At 40.7% G+C, this 13578-nt stretch overlaps 1 protein-coding gene across 2 annotated transcripts in view; it reads right to left on the bottom strand.

Annotated features, from left to right (window-relative positions):
- Positions 1 to 13578, bottom strand: part of Eif5b (eukaryotic translation initiation factor 5B) — a 54781-nt gene that overhangs the window by 24546 nt on the left and 16657 nt on the right. For both annotated transcript variants that reach the window (XM_021636004.2, XM_021636006.2), the window contains exons 4-7: positions 12489 to 13137; positions 10486 to 10703; positions 9952 to 10102; positions 34 to 132 (exon numbers count right to left, since the gene is read on the bottom strand). In XM_021636004.2, coding sequence (XP_021491679.1) covers positions 34 to 132; positions 9952 to 10102; positions 10486 to 10703; positions 12489 to 13137 — 1117 coding nt within the window. The remainder of the gene's footprint in view (positions 1 to 33; positions 133 to 9951; positions 10103 to 10485; positions 10704 to 12488; positions 13138 to 13578) is intronic.

Raw genomic sequence — 13578 nt, 5'->3', positions numbered from 1 at the left:
CTTTCTAAACCAAAGGCTACTTTATACACAAACCTTCTTTATTTTCTAACTGTTGCGGTGTTTTCTTCTTCTTTTTATCTTCATAAATTGGCCTCTTCTTTGGCAATGAGTCTTTTGATGGCACCTCAACGCCTAAAGGGGGAAAAAGAGGAAAATTTAACCTTTACACTGTTACATGATTCACTTGCTACTGAAGAGAGAGTATGTAAAATATGAGGCAAGGCAGCACACACATGTAATCCCAGCACTTGGGAGGGTAAGGCAGAAGGACCACCTATTATTACATTCAAGGTCAATGTGGACTACATGGTAAGACCCTTTCATCTCAACACTTCCAAAAAAGCAAAGTATTTTAAAGGACATGATTTTGTTCATTACAAAGATACAAACGAGCATTCCTAAACTCCTGGCTTCTGCACAAGGTGTCTGCCCATTCACACCTAGACACAATAGGAGCTAACAAGTGCATAGGCCTTATAAACGCCATGGCCATGAAGCAGAGCAGCTCTGGCACTGGGTACCATCTCAAGCGTCAAACCTCTTTAGTCTGAGCTCACTCATCTGCCTCACCATCCTCCTCAGCTTTTCCCAAAAGCATCAAATAATTAGTAGCATCTTCAGTCTGGCTTTTGTCATCAGCATGGATATGTGAATCAAAAGCACTTTATCTTTTTGTTTTATTTTGTATAGCTCAAGCTGGCCTACTCATAAGATCAACCACCTCTGCCTCAAGAGTGCTGGCGTTAAAAGTGACTGCCCCCAAGCGTGGCCAAGCACTTCATCTTTTAATTTCTTAGTTATTGTATTATACCAGTTCATTAATCCACTTAATACCCGAAGACCTCCTGATCATTTTAGTCTGGAGTAATTATGAGGAAAACAGGTGAGTATTTTCACACAGACTTCTATGTGAGTTCTCTCTCTAAATGAGACAGAAGTTGAGTATATGATTAATTTTGTTCAAAACTGTCAGTTCTTTAAAGTGGATTTAGGCAGAGCTTTCTTTTCATGTTTACTCTTTATTGTTGAAGAGGCACATGCTTTTATATGAACTGCTGGGCTTCTAACTGCTGAATAAGAAATTTTTTTATATACCTTCAATAGTCTTTATAAAATATGAAATATGTAAAAACCTATGTAAATAAGATACATAAATGGATAACTACATATATTCACATTATCCATCTATCTAGAAGAGAGTGTTACTTAACTTTTGTTGAAAACTTTTTTCATTTAAGTTTGTAAATGGTCTGATATTACAGCTCATTCCTGTAATATCAATACTCAAGACACTGAGGCAGAAGGACAAACAGGAGTTTCAGACCAGCCTGGAGCGATCTATCCTCTGTATATCCTCTATTGAAATGCCTGCCTCTTTGTCTCAGTATGTAATAGTGTTCTCAAGAAACAAAAGATATTTCTGGAATATAGTATGTATAACTGGTCTAAATTTATTTCTTAACTATTTTTAAAGTCCCTGGTGAAATAATAGGGGCTTATTTTATTAGAAATTAAACTAGTAAAATTTAAATAAACCAAAGAACTGTGTGGCAGTTTGACTGGACTGATCCTCCACCCCCATTCATGTATTTCAATGTCTGGCCATAATAGTGGCACCTTCTCATGAAGGTGTGGCCTTGCGAAAGGAAGCGTGTTACTGTGGAGGCAGGCTTTAAGGTCTCCTATGCTCAAGCTAAGCCCAAGGTGGCAGAGTCTCCTGCTGCTGCCTTGGGAATCAACGTGTAAGAACTCTTGGCTCCTTCTCCAGTGTCATGCCTGCCTGCACAACACCATGTTCCCTGCTGTGATGACAATGGACTAACCCTCTGAACTGTGAGCCAGTCAGTATTAAATGTTGTCCTTTATAATAAGAGCTGCCACGGCCATGTTGTTTCTTCACAGCAATAAAACCCTAACTAAAATGGAAGCTGACACCAGAGCCTGGGGTGTTGCTGAGATAGGCCTGAGCACACTTTTATTTGGAGGAATGTGGATTCAGAACCTTTGGGTTAGGAAAGCAGTGGCAAGCTTTAAGCGTCGTCTACTGGGCCATCCTAGCAGAAGCAAACAACAGTGCTGCTGAGGGTGATTTCAACTGTGGGGCCTGGCTCCAAAGGTTTCAGAGCAAGAAAAATTTAGCATGTTGCCTAGACGTTGTTCTTGTGGTATTTTGGTAAAGAATGTGTCTGCGTTTTGTCCTTGTCCAAGGAGTCTGCCTAAGGCTAAGGTGAAGAGATTCTGATTATTTGCATCGACAATGAAAATCTCAGAACAGCCTAGTATAGATTCTGTTGTGTGATTACTAGTGTTCACTCTTATAGAGAACATTTTTGATGAAAAGGAGAAAGCTGAGAAAGGCAAAATACAAAAATGAATAGTTTAAGGAGAAAAGGGGAATGAAGAAGTAAAATGGAGCTAAATCCTATGTTCAAGGAGATAAACAGATTAAAGATATTAAAGGAAATAAAGGGAGTAGTGACCTCAGGGCAAGATCCTACCCAGCAAGGCTTCCATCTTGTGAAAAGGAGTTAAAGAACAGTTTAGGTCCAGGCATGGTAGTACATGCTTTTAATCACAGCACTCAGGAGGGCAGAGGCATGCAGATCTCTGAGTTCAAGGTCTACAGAGCAAGTTCCAGGGCAGCCAAACTTAGGCAACCACTGAAGGAATCCACTGAAAACAGAGAACTGGTGAAGATGCAATTGAACGAGCAGTCCACGTTCCAGCCCCAGCAAGCAGCAGAACTTGGCAGCTTCAGCCACGTTCTGGCTTTAGAGTCAAGGATAGAAGAAAGGGGTTACGGACTCTTCCCTCAACAACAAAGGAAAGTCTCTAAGGCCAGGCATGTGGTGGGGGTGTCCCTGTATGGAGGCCCAGAAAGGCCATTCTGTGAAGCTGTAAAAGTGAAGCCTGGCCTTGGAGACCCCAAAAGATTAGAAATTCCAGAGCTGTGGGATACCTGCCAAGGAAAGCTCTTAACAGGGAGTGAAACCAGCTCAAGAGAAAAAAGTATGCTGCAGTCAACAAAGCTGAAAGGAGCTCGAGATCTCAAGAGCATTTTGCCATCAGACATGGAGATCCAGAGTTTGGAGTATGCCCAGCTGGTTTTCAGTCTTACTTGGTTCCAGAATTTCTTCACTGTGCTCCTTTTTAGAATGATAATGTATATCCTATGCCATTATGTGTTGGAAGTATGTGATCTGCTTTTTTATTTACAAAGGACAGATAAGAGATTGCATGAATCTCAGAAGAGACTTTGAACTTGGGACTTTTCTAGGGTTGAGACTGTTACAGACTACAGGGACTTTTGAAGTTGGACTGAATGCATTTTTGCGTATGTTAAGGCTACAAGCCTATGGGGGGGTGGAATGTGATAGTTTGAATAGGTCTGGCTCCCACAGACTCATGTGTTTGAATGTTTAGCCATAGGGAGCAGTGCTTTTAAGAAGTGTGGCCTTGCTGAAGTAGGTGCAGCCTTGTCACTGTGGAAGTGGGATTGAGTTCTCCTATGTTAAAGCTCTGCCCAGTGTGAGATCCAGTCTCCTGCTGCCTGGAAATCAAGATGCAGAAGTCTCTGTTCCTCCACCACCATGTCTGCCATGTTCCCCACCATGATAATAATGGACTAAACCTCTGAAACTGTACACCAGCCCCTAGTTATCTGTTTGTGGGTTTCGGTAGTTTGTACCTCTTTAAAAGTTGTTCTATTTCACAAACACATTTTCAATATACAGGCATATAATTGTTCACAGTAGTACCCTCCATTTCACTACTGGCTTTGGTTTTAAGTAGTCTGTTTTTCTTAGTGAATGCAACTAATAGCTTGTAAATTTTATTGATCACTCCAAGGACTAGCTCTTAAGCCATAAAGACGACACTTGGCCACGCCCCACCCCCTTTGGATGTAAGATGTTCCTCTGCCAGTGAGCACTCCTCTTTGAATAGGTAAGGAGAGATGCACTGGTTAGTTTCCAAAATTTGTAGATTTCTCACCAGATATATTTAAGGGGGGGAGGTCAGATAGGGTCCTGTAATCTAGTTCAGACTGACTTAGAACCTGCTATGGTAGCCCAGGCTGGACCCAAACTCAGAACTGTCCTGCCTCCCAACTACTGGAGCTCAGGTCTATGCCACCATGCTACATTTGAGACAGGTGTCACTACTAATATTTAGCTTAATTCTGTTTTGGTAAAATAAAACAGAGCATGGACTTTGTTGTTTGTTTTTAAATAACCTGAAATTTGTTTTATGGTTCAAAACACAATCTATCTTGCCATCAATTTGTCATGAACATTGAAGTTAGGTACCCCCTACACAAAGCTGTCTTTTTTAGAAACAGCAGCTCCCTTCCAGTTCATGTTATTGTCCTTCTCTTTTAGATCATTATAGCAAAGGTGGACTTCTTAGAACTAGCCCAGCTGCTCCTGCTTTCAAATATCTGCCTGTTAACTGACACAGTCAAGCTGTGTTTACAGTATTGACCATGACTGGTAGTGTGGTTAGCTTTAGGCCTTTCCATTTGCTTCATAGGTTTCTTCTGTTTTGCTAGTGTTCACCTCGACTTATCTACTTAGTTTCTGGCTCAGACTCTACGGTCACTAAACACCCCACCCAACCCCGCTCAGCACACCTGGCAACATTATTCTGTCTGCTTCCTGAGAATCTAAGAAGCTGAGGTCTTTGACGAAGCAGTCTGCCTCCACCTTGGGCCTGAAAGGCATGTTATAGTAAAGACAAACTAGGTTCATTCCTGTTTATGATTAAATCTGTTTCAAGGATGGGGCTATGCCCCACCTCTAACTTTAACTACAATTGGTTCTGCACTGCCTGTTCCAGGAAACCAAGCCTTTGTTTCACAAGGTTATTATGGCCAGCTGCTGTTATGACTACCTTGCAATCATATCTTCCCAACGTCCAGTACTGACCTCTTGACCTCCCTGAGGGGAGGCCATGTACACTAATTTAAAAAGCTTACTTTAGTTGCTTACTATAGTTAATGATGATTTGGAATTTGGAGTCTGTTGAGATTAACAATCTTCTTATTAGATTACATCACACCTTCTGAAGCTCTGAGTTTGCTTCACCTGAGGCTGTTCAAAAACAAATGGCGGCCTGGTGTGCCGTAGCTATATGAACATCATCATAGGCTTCTCCAGCTCTCTCCTCTAATGGTCCCTACACAGACACCTTGGCGCGATGTTTTTACTGGTTCCTCTGCTAAAAATATGATTCTTTTTAGAGTTTTCTGTTCCGAGATTCCTGAGAAGTTTCAGAGTAGCAGAACAGCTGGAGAATCAAAGGTCTGAGGTCAGCCCTGTGAGCAACTTGAGGCTGTTAAGGCAACACAGGAATTCTAAGAATGTGAAAGACTCAGGATGGATGATTCACACCTGTGAAAGCAGGAACAGAGTGTGGCCTTTTACCTTTAAAAGCAGCCCTCCCCTTTTAGTTGGGCCTCAGTCCCAAATCTGACCACAGGGACTGGGAATCAGCTAATTACAACTCCATAGAGTTCGGGCGATCTCTTGGAGTTCTCAAACTCTGACACTAATGTGGCTATCACTCAGCCAAAATAGAAACAAAAACTGGGTTCCCTCAAGCTTTTCTGATATCAGAGATCCCTTACTCAGCAACCCTGGCCACCACTAAGCAAACAAATAGGAAGAGAATACTATTCTAATTTCACATAATGTTACACAAAAACACACTCAATTCAAAATTAAAAAAAAAAAAAAAGATTTAAAATTTTACAGCTGAAAGGAAATTCTGGGACTCTTTTCTTCCTGTTCCCCAAAGGACCATAAAAACCTTTACCATTATGATGGGGTCCATCAACTGAGGCTATATATTATTGGAGCATAATACAGAATCAGGCCACAACTGACAAACGATGAACTTTACTTGCCTCTAAAAATCTCAGAGATGCCAGAAAGAGAAAAGCAAGATCTACTTTAATATCTACTCTTTCAAATACACCCTTAGTAACACAAAGTTTACTGCCATCTAGCTCTTGACTGTACTTAAGATAAATCAGCTGTTTTCCCTAACACTCAAACTGAAGGACTAAAGTGGCAATAAACGGAACAAGAGCATCCCATGCTGCCGTGCATACCAGAGTTACTAATTCATCTCCTGTCAACGAGATGTCATGATCTCTGAAAGACAGAATGAAACACGACACAAATAAAATACTGAACTTTTAAAGAACACAAAGGAAACAAAAACATTTTAACTGTGGAAGGTAGATCAGCGTTCCTCATAAAGACACTAATGTCCTAAATCACAAGTGGAGATGCTGATATGGTGAACAAGGAGGAGATGGACAATGAAGATGACACTACAACCCACATGATTTAAGGTGAAGAAGCACTTTGACATGTATGAACTGTGGAAATTATCTGAGATTACCTGGGTAGACCCAACTTCATCACATAACTCTTCATAGGAATAAAAGAGCCTTTCCCAGTAGAGTCTGGGGTCAGAGGGAGATGAGGCAGAACAAAAAAAAAAAAAAAGTGAGGAGTGAACATTGATGGCTTTGAGGGTGAAGGGTGAAGCAAACTCATGAGCCATGGAATGCGGATGGCCTCTAAAAGCCAGAAAAGACCACAAAATGTTTTCTTTCATAGAAGCTCTAAAAATACAGTCAGTCCTTCCAACATCTCAGTCACGTCCCAACTTTCAGCTACAGAACTATAAGCTATAAAATTTCTGCTGTTTCCAATGGTAAGTCTGAGGTAACTTATCACCGAAATACTGAAAACTAAGACAAAGTGATAAAGCTTTCACTGTCTTTACAACCAGTTCATAGCAATGCAGCTGCGCCTCCTGGCCAGCTCAGGAGTTGCTGGGAAGCGAATGTAAAGGCAGCTGTCAGATACATGCAAAAGGACAGCTCAACACCACACAGTAAACATTTCCTTGGCTTTCTGACAAGATGACAAAGCTTTGTAATGATCCCTTATGTGCACTGTTAAACTGTTCTCCAGCATCTGTACAAACTGACACTGCCAGGAACACTGCATGAATGTCCAAACCCACTGACTCTCCTAACAGTATGAACTGCCAAGAAATTCTCATTGTCATCTCTATGTGTGTATTTCCCTTTTAGCATGTTTCAAAATCATTCCTCTCCGCTGAAATTGTTTACCTGCAGAGAGGGCTTTTATTTTCAACTTATATGAATATGAGTAATAATTTGCTGCATTATTTTTTAAAAGCAATGCATGCAAGATTCAATAAAGGACTTATCAGAAGTAAGAACTAATTTCAAGTCATTAATCTATTTTTGTTTGAATTCATGGTTATCATTTTTATTTCTCTAATATTTTCTCCCAAATAAAAGAAGTAAAGAAGTATTGTTAAATTGAGACAGTAGAACAAACTACAGTCAAATCTGGTCAAAAGTTTCATGATACAGACAGCAGCGGGATTGTATGGTATGGATTTTGAATAAAATCAAGAATAAAACTGACTGTTTTAACTTTAAAGTATGAATACATGTTTATATATGTAGGTACTGACAAAGGCTAGGATTGCAAAGATCAGTGTTAAAACTATGAGAAGAGAAATGTACTAAGCAAACCAAAGGAAGAGGCTATGTAGAGTACACAGCACAGCTTCCCTGCCCACACGCCCACATCCAACAGGTAAACAGCTTAGACCAAGGAGAAAAAACTGCAGGTGGGATACCAGCCCAGATTTCCTCAACTGACTATTCTTCTCGACAGGGTTCTGGAAATACAACACTTGTGGGCAACACCAGCACCTCTGTGCACTCAGCTGTTCTACCGAGCTAGCGAGCCAGGACACTACACTCAAGTCCTCCAAGCACTCTTCTCTGCACGAGCTCAGCAGCTGACTGAAAACCTGCAGCAGAGACACCACAGAGAACCAAGAGCACATTCTAATTTAAAGAGTTTGAGGTTGGTCTAGGTAATGGGTGCGGTAAGTCATCTCTACTTAGCAAGCTGCCTTTCAAAGACAGACAACACCAGAGGACCTTTCATTGAGAGGATCCACATCAGGCTTAAGAGTGGGGACCAGCTGTCAGACACTGTGCGGCATTTAAGACTGAGAAAGAGAGACCCGGGTCAAGGGTGCCTCATGAAGAAACCTTCTCTTACAAAGCAGGTTCTAGATTGATACTAAAGTAATTTAAAATATTAATTTTCATCTACTTACATCTTTACTGCATAAAACAGCATTTCTGAACCTGGAAAATTTTTCTCTTCCTGTTCCATTGAAATATCTAAGGGCCTTCAGCTTTCCAGATGATCACCAGTCACATCTGATATTTGAGTACTAACTATACGCAAATGTACCCTCTAACACCAGAGGTTTTAAAGCTATATCCTCAATTAAAAGTAAACTTTCTGAAATTTAAGGACAAACATAATAAAGAATTCATCACAAAAGAGAAGCAAATTAAATTTCTGAATGTTGAGCAAACTGCTTAAGGTCAATGCATCACTATTTCCTGTGTCTGATAGGATTCAAATGATAAGGTTTCTGTGAGGGAAAAGCAGTGTCAAAGGTCAGCACAGCATCCGTTGCAGAGCACACTGCAATCGAGTTACTCATATAATTCTAACCAAGCCCCTTATATGACTATTGCATAGAAGTTTAAGGACTAAAAAGAGGAAATTAAGGGAAGACCCGAAAAGAAAGTTTTCTCAAAGAAGCAAAGATGGTATTTTAAGTCTAATCAGTTAAAAGCACAATTATATGACTAATTCGTCGTCATAAAACACCATAAATAGGACAGGAACCAAGGCTCTTTGGATAAATAGCTAATTCCAGATCTACAACAAAAACCATGGGTAAACCTGAAAGCTTTTATTTACAATAAACGTTGTAAATAAATGTTCTTCAACCCTGACACTGGTCCGCATCCCAAGGCCTGACTCTGTCCTAGCTGCTAAGAAGTACACAGCAACACCAAGAAGCAGCTGAGCTGTGCAATCTAAGACATTACAGGACAAAAGCTCAGTTTTACCAACACCAGGAGAATGCAAGTAGACCAAACCCGAATGAGACTTTGAGTGACCTCTCTCGTATTGCCAGTGAACACAGGGCACATCACAAAGGAGGTAGTGGCCACACTGCGAGACACGCCTATCAACTAAATGCAACGTGAGGCTTCCATCTGGATCCAGACTTAAGACTACACATTTGTAAGACTTCAAGACAGAGGAAAATAGGGACATCACAAAGAAATAAAAAATAAACTAAGTTGTAGGCTGAGTAGAGGGTAAAGCGACTGCAGAGCAATCCTGAGGATGTGTGTTCAGATCCCAGAACTCACAGTAGGAAATAAACAAAAATGCCAGGAACAGTGGTGCACACCTGTGACCCCAGCACTGAGGGGCTGTGCAGGCAGACCCTGGAGCTTAAGTCAGCTGCTGTACTTCCAGGTTCAACCACAGATCCTGTCTCAAAAGTACACAGTGGGCAAGTGAGACGCTCAATGTCGACCTGCATGCATCCACCCACAAAAAAACTTCTGAAAACTAATATTATCAGTTACAAATATATTCTACTTATGCTAAATAAAATACTCTTACTTGCTAGGTATACAAATACTCTGGGAGAAAAAAATAAAAAAAGAAATGTGTATGACTCACGTTAGAGAACCCCGGGGTGGGGGGGGGGGGAGTGGTCAAAAGGGTACGGGTTTAAAACAAAAATGGAAGATTTGAAACTGGTTAAAAGATCTCACTTTTGTTTCTACTTTGTTTGTTGGGAGGGCAAATTTCATAGAAATTTATTATTTGCACACAATTTCCATCATAGCACTGAGAACATTCTCTCAACAATGGCACCTCACACTTACTGCTTACATTTCGCTCACTTTTCAGATTCTAGCCCAACCCTGCACTGCAAAGCTGCTCGACCCAGGGTCTGGACCCGGGAGAGGGGCTGGGCAGCCCGCAGGAAGACTCTACTCACCCTGAGCTTGCAGGTGTCTCAGCGTCACCTCAGCCCTGGCCCGGGCTTCTCTCTGGGACTTGGTTAACAATTTCCCTTCTTTTTTCAAACGTTCTTTTCTTTCTTTTTCTTTTTGCTTTTTCCTTTCTCTTTTTTCTTGTTCTAATCGTTCCTAAGCAAGAATATATGGTATATAAAATTATACTAGCTGAATAAACCATAAAATTTAAAATAAAGAAGACAAACTTTAAAGCTCTTAACATGCATGCTAGATATCTTGGGAGATTATAAATGAAAACTGTCAATGCTGCACATCATTCTTAAATAGCACTCGTGTGCATTACTGGCAGTAATGCACACGTAACTTAGTCTCTACATGGGAAGACAAGTAAGATTTTCTTGTACCTTTTCTCTATACTATGTGCAACAGAGCTGTTAGCATAAATAAAATGCCCGTACAACTAAAAACTTTTTTAGATGTACATTAGAGAATTTTTACAGGAGAGATTTCAGGTAAAACTCACTATCAGTCTTTGAATTTCATGAAAAACACACCTCTTCTCTTCGTTTGGCTTCTAGCTCCTCAAGCCGCTTGATCCGTTCTTCCTCTTCTCTCTTCTGTCTCTCCTCCTCCTCTTTGAGCTTAGCTAGCGCTTCTTGTATAGCTTTAACAGTGGACTTGCTAGGGCCTTTTTTCTTCTCCTTCTCTTTTTCATCTTTTTCTGTTTTCTTTTTCTTCTTATCTTTTTTCTTTTTGTCTCCTTCATTGTCATCTACCAAAAATAAAGGCAAATGATTTCTGTGCCAATGAATAAATGCTAGCCAGATTTCAATGACCACCGCGGGAAAAGGCTCCTGCCACCAGGTGTGACACGAATCATGTTCTGAGACCTGAGTCCCAGAACAGCTCGTGAGACATCACTGTTGGCCCTGGGGATCCTGCCAATGCTAGCGTTGGTCTGACAAGACGACACATGGGCTCTGTCAGCAGGGAAATACCACAGACACTGCAGTTCAGGTTATCTCTGTCTGGTAATTACAGCGTATGTACAAATTCTAAAAATTCTAACTCGCTTATGCCCATTTAGGTGCAATAGCCATTTACTCTTTTAGATGGGATGATAAAAAGGATATGAGGATACTGGGATAAAATACAAATACATAATTATTATACTCCAAAAACAATGAAGAAATGAAATTTGTGATACTCTTGCAATGGTGTTTCTCCTCAAAATTCAGATAAAAAAAAATTTTAATAGTTAAAAACTTATTTTTTTTAACCAAAAAGCTCTCTAAAGAAAAACTATTAATTTAAAAATTCTAAACCACCCAATAGTTACATTTATTCATTTACTCTAAGAGAAAGAGAATATTTAGATCTTAATTACTGATCAGTTTATTTCAATTACCAAAAAAGACAAGAGAGTTCAGTGACATGACTATGCAGGTAAAGGTAACTGCCACCAAGCCGGACAGGCCACGTTTGATCCCTGAAACTGACATGGTAAATGAAGAACTGATCCCTGAGAGTTGTCCTCTGACCTCTATCCATATGATGTTCGTACATGTATGCCCACACATAAAAACAAAAAGGAAATAAATTTGCTTTTTTAAAAAAAGAGAAACAAAAACATGCTCAGTGTCACTAAAGTGATTTTACTAATAATTTAGGTCTATTAATTTACTTTTTACTTTCGAATTTTACAAGTTAAGCTAGTTTTGGTTTTGTTTTGTTTTGTTTTGTTTTTTTAAAGAAAAGAATTTAGAGTTATCACCTGACATGAATTTGGGGAGGGACATTTTTTCTTTGGCCACTTAGTCATCTTAACAACAAAAGTGTTAGTCATAATCAATGCTGTTAAATTGCAGTGTACAACTTAACAGCCTGGAACAGTGGTTTAATGAGTACAGCGCTTGGCAGGGGAACATGAGGAATTCAGATATCTCAGCAACCGCGTAAGACGCCAGGTATGGCAGTACACATGTGTAAATCTGTACAAGGGGAGGGAGCGGCAGGAACCCTGATGCCTGCTGAGCAGCCAGCCTAGCTGAAACACTAGCTCTACGCTCAGGGAGACCCTGTCTCACACCTAAGCTGGAAGTCCCATGGTCTCAGCATCCCTCAGGTGCTTGAGGTTGTTCCTGCATGGCTGAAGTGTGGGCTTGTCCCATCGACATCAGTGTGACTGTCGCTGTCCTTATTCACTCACGTTTAGACAGCCATCTTAGTGAGACTTTATGAGTATAGTTTTCTGACATTCCTGGGAGACAGAACCTCACAGCAATCAATGGAAACAACGAGGCCAGGAATTTGAAGGAGAGCAAAGAGGAGTATATGGAAGGGTTTAGAAGGAGGAGGGGGAATGGCAAACTAATGTTATTATAATCTCAAAAACTAAAGAAGAATCTTTTTAAAAGGTAACACGGAGAATGTTAGTGGAAGACCCAGATCAGCCTCTGGCCTCCGTGTGCACAAGCACAGGAGAGCGCACCCACACAGCATAAGGATCACAACTTAAGACTGGACGTGCACCGGGGACTCCAGCGCTGTCACCAACCTTCCATAGCTGCGGCGCTGTCTCCTTTCTCCTCCACATCAGCCGGCACTCTGGATTTCAGCGCTCCCTCCTCAGCCTTCTTGGGAGGCTCTTTCTGCTTGCTCAGGTCCTTCTTGCCTTTTTCTAGCTCTTCTTTTTCTTTCAGCTTCCGCAATTTTGCTTTCTCTTCGTCTCTCTTTTTCTTCTCACGCTCTTTCTTTTCTGCCTTCTTTTGGGCCACTGTCTTAATCTTGAAGGAGGAGCCGTCATCTTCATTCCCACTCTCTGTGGTAGGAACAGACTTGTTTCGTTGATTTTTCTTCTGTCCTTTTCTGGACTGCAACCCTTCCTCTGATTCACCAGCGCTCTCACCTGAAGAGTCCACTCTAGATCGCTCTTTACTTCTTCTACTGTCTTCGTCCTCTTCTGACCCATCCCACTTTTTCACTGATTTCTGAGCTTTTTTAGCTTTCTTAGAAAGTTTACTAGAATCATCATCATCACTCCCAGATAATACTTCCACTTTAGGTTTTGCAGTCTTTTTTGATTTTGAATCCTTATCTTCCAATTCTTCACTATCATTGTCATCAAAACTTGTTTTTTTGCCTTTTTGTCCTTTCTTCTTTTTATCTTGTTTTGAGGCAGATTCTTCTTCATTGTTTTCTGTAGGCTAAAAAGTATCTCTTGTTAGACTATCAAGAGCTTGTCATCTCGGCCAAGCGCTTCCTTTAGGCAGTATATGCTGTTAAAAACCTTTTATGGAAGCAGGATTTTTTTAAATCTTTTTTCACAAAAATATAAAAAGTATGGGGATGGAGACACTGCTTAGTATTTAAGAGCAATTGTTGTTCTTGCAAAGGTTTGGTTCCCACACCCACATGTCAGTTCACAACCATCTGTAACTCCAGCTCCAGAGGCTCTAATGCCCTTTCTTCTGATCTCTGTGGGCACCAGGCACACACATGCTGCACACACACACACACACACACACACACACACACACACTGCACACACACACACACACGTGTAGCCAAAACACTCACATACATAAATCAGAAAAAAAAGACTAAAAAAATCCAACCACACAAAAAACACTAGTTATAAAACTCAC

The sequence above is a fragment of the Meriones unguiculatus genome, chromosome 16 (assembly GCF_030254825.1).
Source record: "Meriones unguiculatus strain TT.TT164.6M chromosome 16, Bangor_MerUng_6.1, whole genome shotgun sequence".
Taxonomy (NCBI): domain Eukaryota; kingdom Metazoa; phylum Chordata; class Mammalia; order Rodentia; family Muridae; genus Meriones; species Meriones unguiculatus.
The sequence above is the reverse complement of the archived record's forward strand: the minus strand, read 5'-3'. Positions and strand labels throughout refer to the sequence as shown.